The sequence below is a fragment of the Bos taurus genome, chromosome 3 (assembly GCF_002263795.3).
Source record: "Bos taurus isolate L1 Dominette 01449 registration number 42190680 breed Hereford chromosome 3, ARS-UCD2.0, whole genome shotgun sequence".
Classification (NCBI taxonomy): Eukaryota; Metazoa; Chordata; class Mammalia; order Artiodactyla; family Bovidae; genus Bos; species Bos taurus.
Genome location: NC_037330.1, coordinates 119,076,767 through 119,091,355, shown reverse-complemented (window position 1 = coordinate 119,091,355; position 14,589 = coordinate 119,076,767). Strand labels below are relative to the sequence as shown.

At 43.0% G+C, this 14,589-nt stretch overlaps 1 protein-coding gene across 1 annotated transcript; it reads right to left on the bottom strand.

Moving 5' to 3' along the window:
• Positions 1–752: 752 nt before the first annotated feature.
• On the bottom strand, positions 753–1,733 carry OR9S32 (olfactory receptor family 9 subfamily S member 32). The gene has a single exon (XM_002686601.2). It carries the CDS (start codon positions 1,731–1,733, stop codon positions 753–755), a length of 981 nt encoding a protein of 326 aa, XP_002686647.2.
• Between the last annotated feature and the right edge of the window lie 12,856 nt (positions 1,734–14,589).

Genomic DNA, 14,589 nt, shown 5'->3' with positions numbered 1-14,589 from the left:
CTTCGTCCTTATTCAGAGATGTCTGTGCTGACGAAGGATCACAAATGGGAAAGTGTCACCTGCCAGGCTGGGTGGTATAAAGTGTCAGTTGAAGTTTGGGTATCCACGCTGTCTCTCTAGGGCTCCCAGCCTCTGTCTGAGGGGAGAACCCAGGACAGGGAGCACTAGGAGCCTCTGAAGCAGGGGCACAGGTGCTCCCTGCTGCCTTGTTGGGTGGCAGCATCAGTGAACAGAAGGCAGAGGTGGAAGAAGAGAAGGCACATGCAGGATCGTGGGCAAGCATGGTCTTCCTAACTCTTAATTGGCTCTGGTGACCCAGCCCACCACCAGGAAAGGGGCAAGGCCAAGTGTCCTAGGCCCTCTTCTAGGTGGTCCAGGGAGATTGCTGAGCACATAATTACATAGATTTAGAAATGAAGGAAAAAGAGGCATCAGAGTTTGCGTCATTTAATACCTGCCCCAGAGGAAGTTGAACTTGGGACACGCATGCTGTTTCAAAGACTCTGCTAATCACTCTGCCCACTGTGCTTTTCAGATTTCAAGACTAAGGTCTTGGGTAACATGGGTCATTAATTCTCTAGGGGGAATGAAGAAGCCTTATCTATCTTTATTTCTCACACTTGCAGTTTGTGGAGCATCATTGCTTCATAAACAGTAGAATGTAACACTGGATGAAAGAGTGGGTTAGATAAATAGGGCATGAATTTCCAAACCAAATCCAGTCCCTTCCATGAAGCCATCTTGTCTTGTTCTCAGGACACTGTCTCTCTGGCTATCATCCTTCGCGTGGCTGTGTGTCTCTGCCCCAGTCTCCACAAGGCATCCTTCACGTCCTTGTTTCTCAGACTGTAGATGAGGGGGTTGAGCATCGGGATGACCAGGGTGTAGATGACAGAGACCACCTTGCCCTGCTCCATGGACTCCACAGCTCCCGGTGGGGCATACATGACAAAAAGGGTCCCATAAAAAAGGGATACGGCTGTCATGTGGGAGCCACAGGTGGAGAAGAGCTTGTGTCTCCCTCCTCCTGAGCGCATCCTCAGGATGGTCACTGTGATGTAGCCATAGGAGACGAGGACCACGAGTGTGGTGTCCACGATGAAGAAGCCACAGAGGCCAAACATGACCAGCTCGTTGGTCGTAGTGTCAGCACAGGCAAGCTTGAGCAGAGGCGGCACATCACAGAAGAAGTGGTTGATGTGGTTGGAGCTGCAGAATGGGAGAGTGAATGTGAAGCTGGCCTGCATGATGGAGTTGAGGCAGCCTCCACAGTAGGAGACCAGCACCAGGCGGGCACACACCGAGGGGCACATGGTGATGGTGTAGTGTAGGGGGCTGCAGACAGCCACGAAGCGGTCATAGGCCATCACGGCCAGGAGTAATGCCTCTGTGGTGCCCAGTAGGGCAAAAAAGAAAAATTGAATGATACATCCCTCAAAGGTGATGACCTTGGAGGAGGACAGGAAGTTGACCAGGGCCTTGGGGGCAATGACAGATGAGTAACACAGGTCCACAAAGGAGAGGTTCTTAAGGAAGAAGTACATTGGAGAGTGCAGACGGGCATCCAGGGTGATGACCACCATCATGGTGATGTTCCCCAGGACGGCCACCACATACAGGGCCAGGAACAGAGCAAAGAGCAGGGCCTGGGTCTGTGGACCACCCTCAAATCCATCCAGCACAAACTCCAGCAAAGACATCACCGAGAGGTTTCCATCGCCTTGGGGTGACATGGCTCTCAGCTGAACAACAAGCGGCAGACAGCAGAGAGCAGCTGAGACACAGTGAGAGGGAGCAGGTCAAAGTCACAAGGGGACACTTTCTTGGAAAACATAAACACTTCAAGGCCTTACAGTCCACTGACCAACAGACCACCAGCTCGTCTGTTCATCTCCTGATGAACTCAGACTGACCTGAAATGGCAAACATTTCCTCTCATTTACTAATATCTAAGTGTGCTTGGAGGGCTTCCTTGGTGGCTGAGAGTTAAAGACTGCCTGCAATGCAGGAGATTCAGGTTCAATCCCTGGGTTGGGAAGATCCCCTGGAGAAGAAATGGCAACCCACTCCAGTATTCTTACCTGGGAGAACTCATGGACAGAGGAGCTTGGAGATTTACAGTCATGGGGTCACAAAGAGTCACACACAACCAAGCCACTAAACAGCAACAAAGTATGCTTGAAACACTCACTCTGTGGGAGACTCCGAGTGTTTGCTGTGAGATGGTTCCAGGGGTCACGTCAAGCTGAGAGTCTACTGTGTAAGAATGGCTTCCATCTCCTTGTCCTTGCTTTAAAGGACATGTTCTCCCTTCCCATGGGTTTGATCCTGAGCTGTGCCATTTCTGAACCTTCTCTGATATCTTATCCTGCATTTTTGCCCCTGAAGGAAATGGCGCCCGACTCCAGTATTCTTGCCTGGAAAATGCTATGGATGGAGGAGCCTGGTAGGCTGTAGTCCATGGGGTCGCAGAGTCAGACATGACTGAGTGACTTCACTTTCCCTTTTTTTTTTTTTTTTAACTCATTCTTTAATTTCAGAAAGTGTTAAACACGTCTTGCCATCAGGATGTTACTCAATGATAGTTCTATCCCCAGGCTAGTCTACAAGCATATCAGGGCCCTGCCATCACCAGGCTAGTGTGGTGCTTTGCCTGTCTCTCCTGCAGGCCCTGAGATTTAACTTGGCATCTTTGTCACCGAGCTGGGACCTTGATGGCAACCATTGTTAGAGATCTCTGCATCTTTGATATTTTAAAGGTTCTTTCTTGCAATGTCCAGATACTGGACAATCTGTGCACAGGGGACAGCCCAGCTCTATGGCCACAGACGGAGCAAGATAGACACTTTCACACATTCAGCACATGGTTATGTCATCTCTTTGTCCTTACTCCATGCATCTGGCTCCTTGGCACACCACGAGGGCTTGATTACTTTGAACAATGGGAACCATTAACATTGGTGGCTCAGACAGTAAGGAATCTGCCTGCAATGTAGGAGACCTGCGTACAATCCCTGGTTCAGGAAGATCCCCTGGAGGAGGGAATGGCTACCCACTCCAGCATTCTTGCCTGGAGAATTCCATGGACAGAGGAGCCTGGCAGGCTACAGTCTATGGGGTCACAAAGGGTCAGACACGACTCAGCGACTGATACTTTCACTTTCAACACTGTCACATCTGCATCCTTTGGATCTTCCATAAGGTGCTTCTTCCTGTCCCTGTCACAGCCTAGCACTTTCCTGAGCAGAGCTGACCACTACACTCACGTGGGACATGGGAACCAGCTCCGTAATGGCCAGACGAATTCTTGGGGGAAGATCTATCCTAAATGAGAAGGAGTGGTGAAGGAAGATGGATACAGAGCCATAGTGCCTCCTAGGAAGACAAAGAGGATTAATAAGAGGGTGGAAGACAATTTTAGAGCTCTTTCATGTTTTCTAGAGGTCACACCAGCAGCATCACAGTGCTAGCCTGGGAGTGGGGGTGTGTGGGCAGAGGATGGGTGGTCAGTGGTGCCTATAGAGGACTGATGACCCTGAAGTTCCCTCAACCTTAAGTTTTCTTAGAAGGTGGTCTGAGAGAGTTCATTCTTTCCAACAAAACAGAATGTAGATGACCATGTAGGTTGTCCAGTTTTCCTCTTCTGGCAGACTTGACTCCAACTCTCACATGATGGCAGAGGGGACAGTCTGGCCTGGATGCTCAGGCAGGGTTTAATATAATATGTGTTTGAAGCTGGTGCTAAGAGCAGAGTTGGTGGTCTGCCTTACACTCCATGGTCACCGACCCTTGCCTCCCACCTCTGTCCTGTGCAAACAGTCGCAGTCATCATGGTCAAGCTTTTGCTGTCCATTCTGTTCACTCCCTGGCCATACTCACAATAGATTCACTGTGACCACAGTGACCATCTTCTCCCCACCACCCCAGGCCAGCTGTCTTGCTTCTATGTCCCCTGGGGTTTCTGTTCTGTTTCCAGGACAGTTTGTCCACCTCAGGGGCCTTTGATCATCACAACAGTGACTCCTAGGATGTCTGAGGAAGCCCATGAGTAGAGATTGACATGTTTACCTCAGAAACCGAGCTTGGTTTCTGAGAAAACAAACTCACACATTGCCTTGAGTTATTGAAATGACTCAATGGGCTTATGGTTGCAACTTCAGTAAACCTACTTGTGAGCTGAGCCTGAGATGTACCTTCCCAGATAAAGCAAAAAGTCTACTGATGTCTGTAAGCCTCCATTTGTATTAACTACACTTGAGTCCTTCAGGTAAACTTGTTGCTCCTACAGCACCAGCATCACCTGGAGATTGTCAGAAATATAGAATCTCAGGAATTAGATTAAAGCCCGCATTTATATGAGACCGCTTAAATTTCGGACCCCTGCCATAACTGACCCTGGCTCATAGTAATAGGTGGGGGGAGAGTGTTGATCAGGCTTCAGGCTCTCAGGACTCATCTATCAGTGATGCTTACCCACACGCTGCTAAGTGAAGACTGAACTTCTCCTGTGATGTCAGAAGGGGCGTGACTCACCAAGGACCTTTTGCTCCCAGGGTCGACAGGGCTCCTGACCCAGGGCTGTGTTGATGATAATGAGTTGGTACAGAGGACTCTCCAGCCTGTTCAGGTCTAGCTTTCTGTGCAATGAAGTGTGATTGGAAAGGTTTCAGAGGAAGGCACCTCCGGTCACAGTGAGAGGCAGGCCAGGTACTCCAAGTTGATGCAGGAAACTCTTGGGTCTTTAGTCTTGGTACAAGCAGGAAGTGGGATGGACTCAACTCACCTGTTCCTCCTTGTCCTGTCCCCTGAGCTGGCTAGTATTCAGGGCATCTGCATCTTTAGGTCACTCTACTGGGAAGATGCTCTCCGTGTGGTGCAGCTGGGACTCTTGGCCTCAAATGGCCAATTAGCTGTTACTTGGCCTCTAAGTGCACTGGGACTCCCAACTCCCCGGGTCCCAGGAAGATGCAGTCCTGTGGCCAAACTTCCTCTGATACCTCTCAGCCCAAACAGAGGAGACAGGAAGCCCGATCTCCCTCCAGGAGTACTGGGGTTCATCCAATGGGAAGCAAGTTAACTTAGAGCGACCCAGTGGCCCTCTTTGGAAAGGCTTCCCCAGGACTGCAAGTGTGTCCTCCTGGCCCACAGCCTGCCTTCTTCCTCTGCTTCATCCTGGTATGTTGGTGTGATGAAGGGTGATGTGCAGGATCCTGTGCCTGTGGAAATGACACAGCCCTCTCTAAGTCACACTGTGGCCCTTCCTTCAGTGCAGGTTGAGTAAATGTGTCTGCAAAAACAAAACATTTAAATCCTGGACAGAAATCCAAAACCAAAGTATAAAGGTGATATGTGTGTAACATTAAAATACAGAAAGTATGAAAGTAAAAGCAGAAAAAGTAGTATCATAAATATTCTAAAAATAAGAAGAAGGCAGCTATATCTCAATAATCATTAGACAAAAAGGATTTCAGGAGAAAAAATGCTTATAAAGAGATGTTTATTATGGAAAATGTTCAATCCAAGTGCATATCTGGAAAGTTTAAATTTTATGTGACTAATATGATTTTAAATATACATAGTAGAAACTGACAGAGTTAAGAAGAAATGAAAAACATCCATCATGGTTGATTTTCATCTCATTCAGTAACTAACAAAAGAAACAGAAAAATTGTAGTCACATGTTAGAATTGGTTCAAAATATTAGCTAAACGGACCTACTGGGCATAGATAGAACATTGTGATCACAACTGCAGAATATAAATTCTCTTGAAACTCATAAAATATCACTGAACTAAGGTTTTTTTTTTTTTTTTTAATGAATTATTAGAAGGAGGTCATGCTCATTGTTGTTAAGTTGCTCAGTCATGTCCAAGTCTTTTGTGACCCCATGAACTGTAGCCCCCTCTGCTCCTCTGTCCACTGGATTTCCCAGGCAAGAATACTGGAGTGGGTTGCCATTTCTTTCTCCAGGGGATCTTCCCGATCCAGAGATCAAATCCACGTCTCCTACATTGCAGGCAGGTTCTTTACCACTGAGCCACCTGGGAAGCCCCATGCTGCATTAGGTGGACCCCACATCCAAAGAGGAGAAGGCAACGGTGCCCCACTCCAGTACTCTTGCCTGGAAAATCCCATGGATGGAGGAGCCTGGTGGGCTGCAGTCCATGGATTCGCTAAGAGTCGGACACGACTGAGCAATTTCACTTTCACTTTTCACTTGCATGCATGGAGAAGGAAATGGCAATCCACTCCAGTGTTCTTGCCTGGAGAATCCCAGGGACCCGGGAGCCTGGTGGGCTGCCGTCTATGGGGTAGTGCAGAGTCGGACATGACTGAAGCGACTTAGCAGCAGCAGCAGCACATCCAAAGACTGGTGTCCTTCTAAGAAGAGGAAATGATACAGAGACAAGACCCAGGGCGGTGGGCATGTAAAGATGGGACAGAGTTTGGAGTGATGCAGCAGCAGGGGAAGGAGTGCCAAGGAGTCTCCAGAAGCCAGGTAGAGGCAAGGAAGAGTGTTTTCCTAGAGATTTGTTAATTAGTGTGGTGGTCCTGGTGACTGACACAGGAGGGTAGTAAGGGAGCTTGCTTTCACCTGGCAAGGTCAGCAATATATACCTTCATTTCCCTATCTTAGGAGTATGCCCTCTGTCCAACTTTATGTCGAAATGTACTCTGTATAGATCTTGATCACCTTTCCCAAACCTTCCATTTTCTAGTTTAGTTATTTAAATTGCTTTAAACATGAAAATATAGCCTAACTGCTTGCGAACACATCTTTAGAAAGACACTAATTTACTCACTTTTTCTTTGTTTTTTTCAATAAAGTATGTTATGTAATGGATCTTCCCGCCCCCCGCCCCTACCCTACCTCTAATGTGTATATCTAGATGTGGATTCTTGAATCAAAAGACGCATAAGACACTTTTTTCCCCCTCAGCTGAGGACTCCCAGGTGTTCAAGGTGGGTTTAAAAATGGACATGAGTTTGAGCAAGCTTCAGGAGTTGGTGATGGACAGCGAACCCTGTGGTGTTGCAGTCCATGGGGTTGCAAAGAGTCAGACATGACTGAGAGACTGAACTGAACTGAACTGAATGAATCACAACCAGTAGTAGGAGTCTGTTTTCCTCATCCTTTCTTATTCTGATAGTGTGTTAAATCTATGCCTTTTATTTTCATTTGGGTTTCCTACTGCCAATGAGTTCTTATAAGTTTTCAAAGTATTTTTAGGTAGTCGAATTTAGTTATTTTTCTATTAGATATTTGACAACACTGCAGTTTCGATTGGGATGTCAGTAAAAGAAATCTTCATTTTTTCAGGTTCTTTTCCTCCTCCTCCTGCCTCTCGCCCTCCCCATCCTCCTTCTTTTTTTCCAAGTCCTTTGGACATGCTTTGACATGGTGTGTTCTATTTTCAATCAATTTGTTCATTATGTAAAAACTGAATCAAGAATAGATAGCTGTAAAGCAATTATTCACCAATTAAAAATAAGTAAATTAAGAAAAAGAATGAATGGCATTGACTTATAGAGTCATGATAATGATTACCTTTGGAGAACAAGATTTGGGAGTGGGCAGAATGACAATGACATTTAGGTAAAAATATTTATCTATCTTGGATTGTGGTGAATTCCATGAGTAGGTATGATGCGGTGATTTTTTTTTCTATAAATATATAAACATAAAATACAAACATGAATACTTCATTTTTCCTATCCTAGATGAGAAATGTGAATGCTATGACTGGAGTTCAAGGCAATGTTATCCATGCCCTTAGGGTGGTTGAACAGGAGCCCAAGAGAGCTTCTGCTCTAACAGGAACAAAGATTTTTCATCAGACCCCCTCCTCTCTATTCTGTGAGAGATACTGTTTGTCAAATCTGAGTCATTCAAGCCCAGACTATTTCTACTGACATCAAAGTCACAAGGGGGACACTTTGGCCATGTATTTAAATTATTATTTTAATTATTATTGCTATTTAAAACTAGGTCATTCATATTTAATTGTGGTGAAATACCAAGGAACAAAGTTTAAAGATTTAATTTCTCTTTGGAATGATCAGTTATCAGGCCACAATGAATATTTATCCATCAATCGTCTCTTATATACCAGCCATTATCTAAGGTGTTTTATTTATGTCCGTTATCTCAGGTGAGTCTTGCCACATAAATAGTTTTTAAGTTTCAGTATAGTTGATGTTGCTACATGAAGAGTTTTTAAGTTGTAGTATAGTTGGTGGCTGTTTCAAGATGATGGAGTAGAAGGATGTGCTAAAATTACAGCTCACTGCTGAACAACCGTCAACAGGAGAATGTTGGATCTCACCAAAAACAGATACCCCACATCCAAGGGCAAAGGAGAAGCTCCAGCAAGATAGTAGGAGGGGAAAAATATGTTTAGAATAAAAGAAGGACAACCTTCTCCTTCAGAGGGCAGACAGATGAAAGCCACAATCATAGGGTTCTGACAAAACATGGTCCACTGGGGAAGTAACTGGGAAAGCACTTCAGTACTCATGCCTTGAGAACTCTATGAACGGTATGAAAAGGCAAAAGGATGGGACACTGAAAGATGAACTCTCCAGGTCAGAAGGTGCCCAATATGCTACTGGAGATTGGTGGAGAAATAATTCCAGAAAGAATGAAAAGATGAAGCCAAAGCAGAAAACAACACCCAGTTGTGGATGTACTGGTGATGGAAGTGAAGTCTGATGCTGTAAAGGGCAATATTGCATAGGAACCTGGGAAGTTAGGTCCATTAATCAAGGTAAATTAAAAGTGGTCAAACAGAAGATGGCAAGAGTGAACATCAACATTTTAGGAATCAGTGAACTAAAATGGACTGGAATGGGTGAATTTAACTCAGATGACCATTATATCTATTACTGTGGGCAAGAATCCCTTAGAAGAAAAGGAGTAGCCATCATAGTCAAATAAAGAGTCTGAAATTCAGTACTTGGATGCAATCTCAGAAATGACAGAATGATCTCTGTTAGTTTCCAAGGCAAACCATTCATTAACACAGTAATCCAAGTCTATGCCCCAACCAGTAATGCTGACGAGGCTGAAGTAGAGAGCTTCTATGAAGACCTACAAGACCTTCTAGAACTAACAGCCAAAATAGATGTCCTTTTCATTAAAGGGGACTGGAATGCAAAAGTAGGACATCAAGAGATACCTAGAGTAACAGGCAAATTTGGCCTTGGAGTACAGCATGAAGCAGGGCAAAGGCTAGTAGAGTTTTGCCAAAGAACGCACTGGTCATGGCAAACACCCTCTTCCAACAACACAAGAGAAGACTCTACACATGGACATCACCAGATGGTCAGTACTGAAATCAGATTGATTATATTCTTTGCAGCCAAATATGGAGAATCTCTATACAGCCAGCAAAAGGAACACCAAGAGCTGACTGTGTCTCAGGACATGAACTCATTGCCAAATTCAGACTTAAATCGAAGAAAGTAGGGAAAACCTCCAGACTATTTGGGTATCACCTAAATCAAATCCATTACAATTATACAGTGGAAGTGACAAATAGATTGAAGGGATGAGATCTGATAGAGTGCCTGAAGGATGGAGGTTTGTGACATTGTAGAAGAGGCAGTCACCAAAATAATCCCCAAGAAAAAGAAATGCAAAAAGACAAAATGGTTGTCTGAGGAGGCCTTACAAATATCTGTGAAAAGAAGAAAGGCTAAAGGCAAAGGAGAAAAGGAAAGATATACCCACTTGAATGTAGAGTTCCTAAGAATAGCAAGGAGAGATCAGAAAGCCTTCCTCAGTGATCAATGCAAAGAAATAGGGGGTAACAATAGAATGGAAAAGACTAGAGATCTCTTCAAGGAAATTAGAGATACCAAGGGACCATTTCATGCAAAGATGGGCTCAGTAAAGGACGGAAATGGTATGAACCTAACAGAAGCAGAAGATATTAAGAAGAGGTGGCAAGCATATACAGAAGAACTATACAAAAAAGATCTTCATGACGCAGATAATCACGATGGTGTGATCACTCATGTAGAGGCAGACATCCTGGAATGCAAAGTCAAGTGGGCCTTAGGATACATCATTAGGAACAAAGCTAGTGGAGGTGATGGAAATCCAGTTGAGCTATTTCAAATCCTAAAAGATGATGCTGTGAAAATGCTGTACTCAATGTGTCAGCAAATTTGGAAAACTCAAAAAGGTCAGTTTTAATTCCCACCCCAAAGAAAGGTAATGCTGAAAAATGTTCTAACTACTACACAATTGCCCTCATCTCACACGCTAGCAAAGTAATGCTCAAAATTCTCCAAGCCAGGCTTCAACTGTACGTGAACTGTGAACCTGTAGATGTTCAAGCTGGATTTAGAAAAGGCAGAGGAACCAGAGATCAAAATTCCAACTTGTGTTGGATCATCAAAAAAACAATAGAGTTCCGGAAAAGCATCTACTTCTGCTTTATTGACTATGCCAAATCCTTTGACTGTGTGGGTCACACAAACTGTGGAAAATTCTTAGAGAGATGGGAATACCAAGAAAAATAAAGTCTGATACTGTTTCCACTGTTTCCCCATCTATTTTCCATGAAATGAGGGCACTGGATGTCATGATCTTTGTTTTCTGAATGTTGAGCTTTAAACCAACTTTTTCACTCTCCTCTTTCACTTTCATCAAGAGGCTTTTTAGTTCCTCTTCACTCTGCCGTAAGGGTGGTGTCATCTGCATATCTGAGGTTATTGATGTTTCTCCTGGCAATCTTGATTCCTGTTTGGGCTTCCTCCAGCCCAGCGTTTTTCATGGTGTACCCTGCATATAAGTTAAATAATCAGGGTGACAATATACAGCCTTGAGGTACTCCTTTCCCAATTTGAAACCAGTCTGTTGTTCCATGTCCATTTCTAACTGTTTATTCCTGACCCTCATATAGGTTTCTTAAGAGGCAGGTTAGGTAGTCTGATATGCCCATCTCTTTCAGAATTTTCTATAGTTTATTGTGATCCACACAGTCAAAGGCTTTGGCATAGTCAATCAAGCAGAAATAGATGTTTTTCTGGAACTCTCTTGCTTTTTCGCTGGTCCCATCACTCCATGGCAAATAGTGGGGAAACAATGAAAACAGTGAGAGACTTTATTTTCTTTGGCTCCAGAATCACTGCAGCCATGAAATTAAAAGACACTTGCTCCTTGGAAGAAAGCTAGGACCAATCTAGACAGCATATGAAAAAGCAGAGACCAACAAAGGTCTGTCTAGTTAAAGCTATGGTTTTTCCAGTAGTGAGGTATGGGTGGGAAAGTTAGACCTAAAGAAGCTGAACACCAAAGAATTGATACTGTTGAACTGTGGTGTTGGAGAAGATTTCTGAGTGTGCCTTGGACAGCAAGGAGATCCAACCAGTCCATCCTAAAGGAAATCAGTCCTGAATATTCATTGGAAGGACTGATGCTGAAGCTGAAACTCCAATACTTTGGCCACCTGATGTGAAAAATGGACTGCTTGGAAAAGACCCTGATGCTGGGAAAGATTGAAGTCAGGAGGAGAAAGGGACAACAGAGGATGAGATGGTTGTGCGGCATCACCGACTCAACGGATATGAGTTTGGGTGAACTCAGGGAGTTGGTGATGGACCTGGAAGGCTGGCATGCTGCAGTCCATGGAGTCGCAAACAGTTGGACACGACTGAGCGTCTTAACTGAACTGATAGTTTATGATTAATACGATGTTATTTTCTGGTGTACTGAATAGTGATTTGACATTCACATACATTATGAAATGATCACTTCAGTAAGTCTAATAGCCATCTGACCCCTTACAAAGTTTTAAAATACTACTAACCACTTTCGTTATGCTGTGTATGACACACCAGTGGTTTATTTATTATATACGTAAGGTTTATACCTCTACATTCCTTCACATGTTTATCCCCTTCAACATCCTCTCTTCTGGCAACTAGCAATTTGTTCTCTGTGTCTGTGAGTCTTCTTCAGCTTTGTTATTTTTTTTCATTGCTTTTTAAATTGCACATGTAAGTAAATTCATATGGCATTTACTTTCCCTGTCTGTTCAGTTAGGGTAATACCCTCTAATTCCATCAATGTGGTACCAAATAGCGGGCTTTCCTTACTGTATGGTTGGGTTTCATTCCATTTTGTTTGTGCCTCTGTGTATATACAAGTGTATATTACATTTTTTTTATCCATCCATCTCTCAATGGACACTTAGGTTATTTTCTTATCCTGACTATTGTTAAGAATGCTGAAAAAAAAATTGAAATGTGTACATTTTTTTAAATTAGGTTTATTCTTTTCTTCAGATAAATACCCAGAAGTGAAATTCTTGGATCACATAGCAGTTCTCTTTTCTATTTTTTGAGGAAACTCCATACCCTTCTGTACAGTGGCCACAACAAATTTCAATCCCACCAACAGTTCCTCAGGGTTCCTTTTTCTCCACATACTTGCCAATGATTGTCATTTGTTGTCTTTCAGAAGATAATTGTTTGAACAGGTATGAAGTAATATTGAAATTTGGTTTAGATATCTGATGACAAGTGATATTGAACATCTTTTTAAATGCCTGTAGCCATCTGCATCTTTGGAAAATGTCTAATCCATTCCTCTGTCCATTTTAATTGGGTGGTTTAGTTTTTAATTTATAGTTGTTGTAGATTTCTTCATGTGTTTTGGATATTAAAGTCTTATCAAACATATCACTTGCAAATATCTTTCTCACTCATTAGTTTGCTATTTCATTTTGTTGATGATTTTCTTCATTGTACAAAAGTTTTTTTGCTTTCCTGTAACACTATTTGTTTATTTTTGCTTTCATTTCCATTGCTTGAGGAAGTATGTCCAAAAAATATTGCTAACTGAGATGCGAAAGAACATACTGCCTATGTTTCTTCTCGGAGATTAATGGTTTCAGTTCAGTTCAGTCACTCAGTCGTGTCGGACCCTTTGAGACCTCACGAACCGCAGCACACCAGGCCTCCCTGCCCATTACCAACTCCCGGAGTTTACCCAAACTCATGTCCATTGAGTCGGTGGTGCCATCCAACCATCTTATCCTCTGTCATCCCCTTCTCTTCCCGCCTTCAATCTTTCCCAGCATCAGGGTCTTTTCCAATGAGTCAGCTCTTCTCATCAGGTGGCCAAAGTATTGGAGTTTCAGCTTCAGCATCAGTCCTTCCAATGAACACCCAGGACTGATCTCCTTTAGGATGGACTGGTTGGATCTCCTTGCAGTCCAAGGGAGTCTCAAGAGTCTTCTACAACACCACAGTTCAAAAGCATCAATTCTTCTGTGCTCAGCTTTCTTCACAATTCAACTCTCACATCCATACATGACTACTGGAAAAACATAACCTTTACCAGATGGATCTTTGTTGACAAAGTAATGTCTCTGCTTTTTAATATGCTATCTAGGTTGGTCATAACTTTCCTTCCAAGGGGTAAGTGTCTTTTGATTTCATGGAATGGTTTCAGGACTTACCTTTAAAACTTTAACCTATTTTGTGAATTTTTACATAAAGTAAGAATGTGGTTCAGATTCACTCTTTTACCTATACCTGTTTAGTTTTCTCAGTATCACTTATTGAAGCCTCTGTCTTTTTCCAAATTGTGTATTCTTGGGTCCTTCACCATAGAGCATTAGACTGTTTAAGGATGAGTTTATTTCTGGGCTCTCTAATTTGTTCAATTAATATATGTCTGTTTTTGTACCAGTATTATACTTTTTTCACTACTGTCGCTTTGTAGTATAGTTTAAAATCAGGGAATGTGATGCTTTCATTTTTGCTTTTCTTTCTTAAGATTGTGTTGGCTATAAATAGTCTTTTGAGCCCACCCCGCCTTTTTTGGCTGTACCACACAGCATGTGGAATCTTAGTTTCCTGCGAGAGATAGAACCCTTGCAGCCTGCAGTGGAAGATGAAGTCTTAGCCACTGGACCACCAAGGAAATCTTATCATTATTCACTTTAGCTCTGTGGAAAATTCCATTGGCATTTTCATATGAATTGTATGATATATATCTCCCCATTTGTGTTTTCCATTTCTTTCATCACTGTTTTTCATTTTTCAGAGTACAAGTCTTTTACCTCTTTGTTCAGATATATTCCTAGGTATTTTATATTTTCTGATGTAATTATAAACAGGATAGTCTTGCTAATTTCTTTTTTTAGCAGGTATTTATTAATGTGTAGGTAATTATTTCTGTCCTGGAGAAGGAAATGGCAACCCATTCCAGTATTCTTGCCTGGAAAATCCCATGGGTGGAGGAGCCTGGTGAGCTACAGTACATGGGATCACAAAGAGTCGGACACGACTGAAAGACTAAGTGCAGCATAAGGATTTCTGTATATTCATTCTTTTAGAGAAACTTACGGAATTCATTTCTTAAGCCGTAAAAGCTTTTTGGTAGTGTTTAAGCAACAGTTAGAACTGGACATGGAACAACACTCTAGTTCTAAATAGGAAAAGGAGTACGTCAAGGCTGTATATTGTCACCCTGCTTATTTAACTTATATGCAGAGTACATCATGAGAAACCCTAGGCTGGAAGAAGCACAAGCTGGAATCAAGATTGCCGGCAGAAATATCAGTAACC

Coding starts and splice junctions, on each gene's coding strand:
- OR9S32 (XM_002686601.2), bottom strand. CDS start 1,733: ATGTCACCCCAAGGCGATGGAAACCTCTCGGTGATGTCTTTGCTGGAG.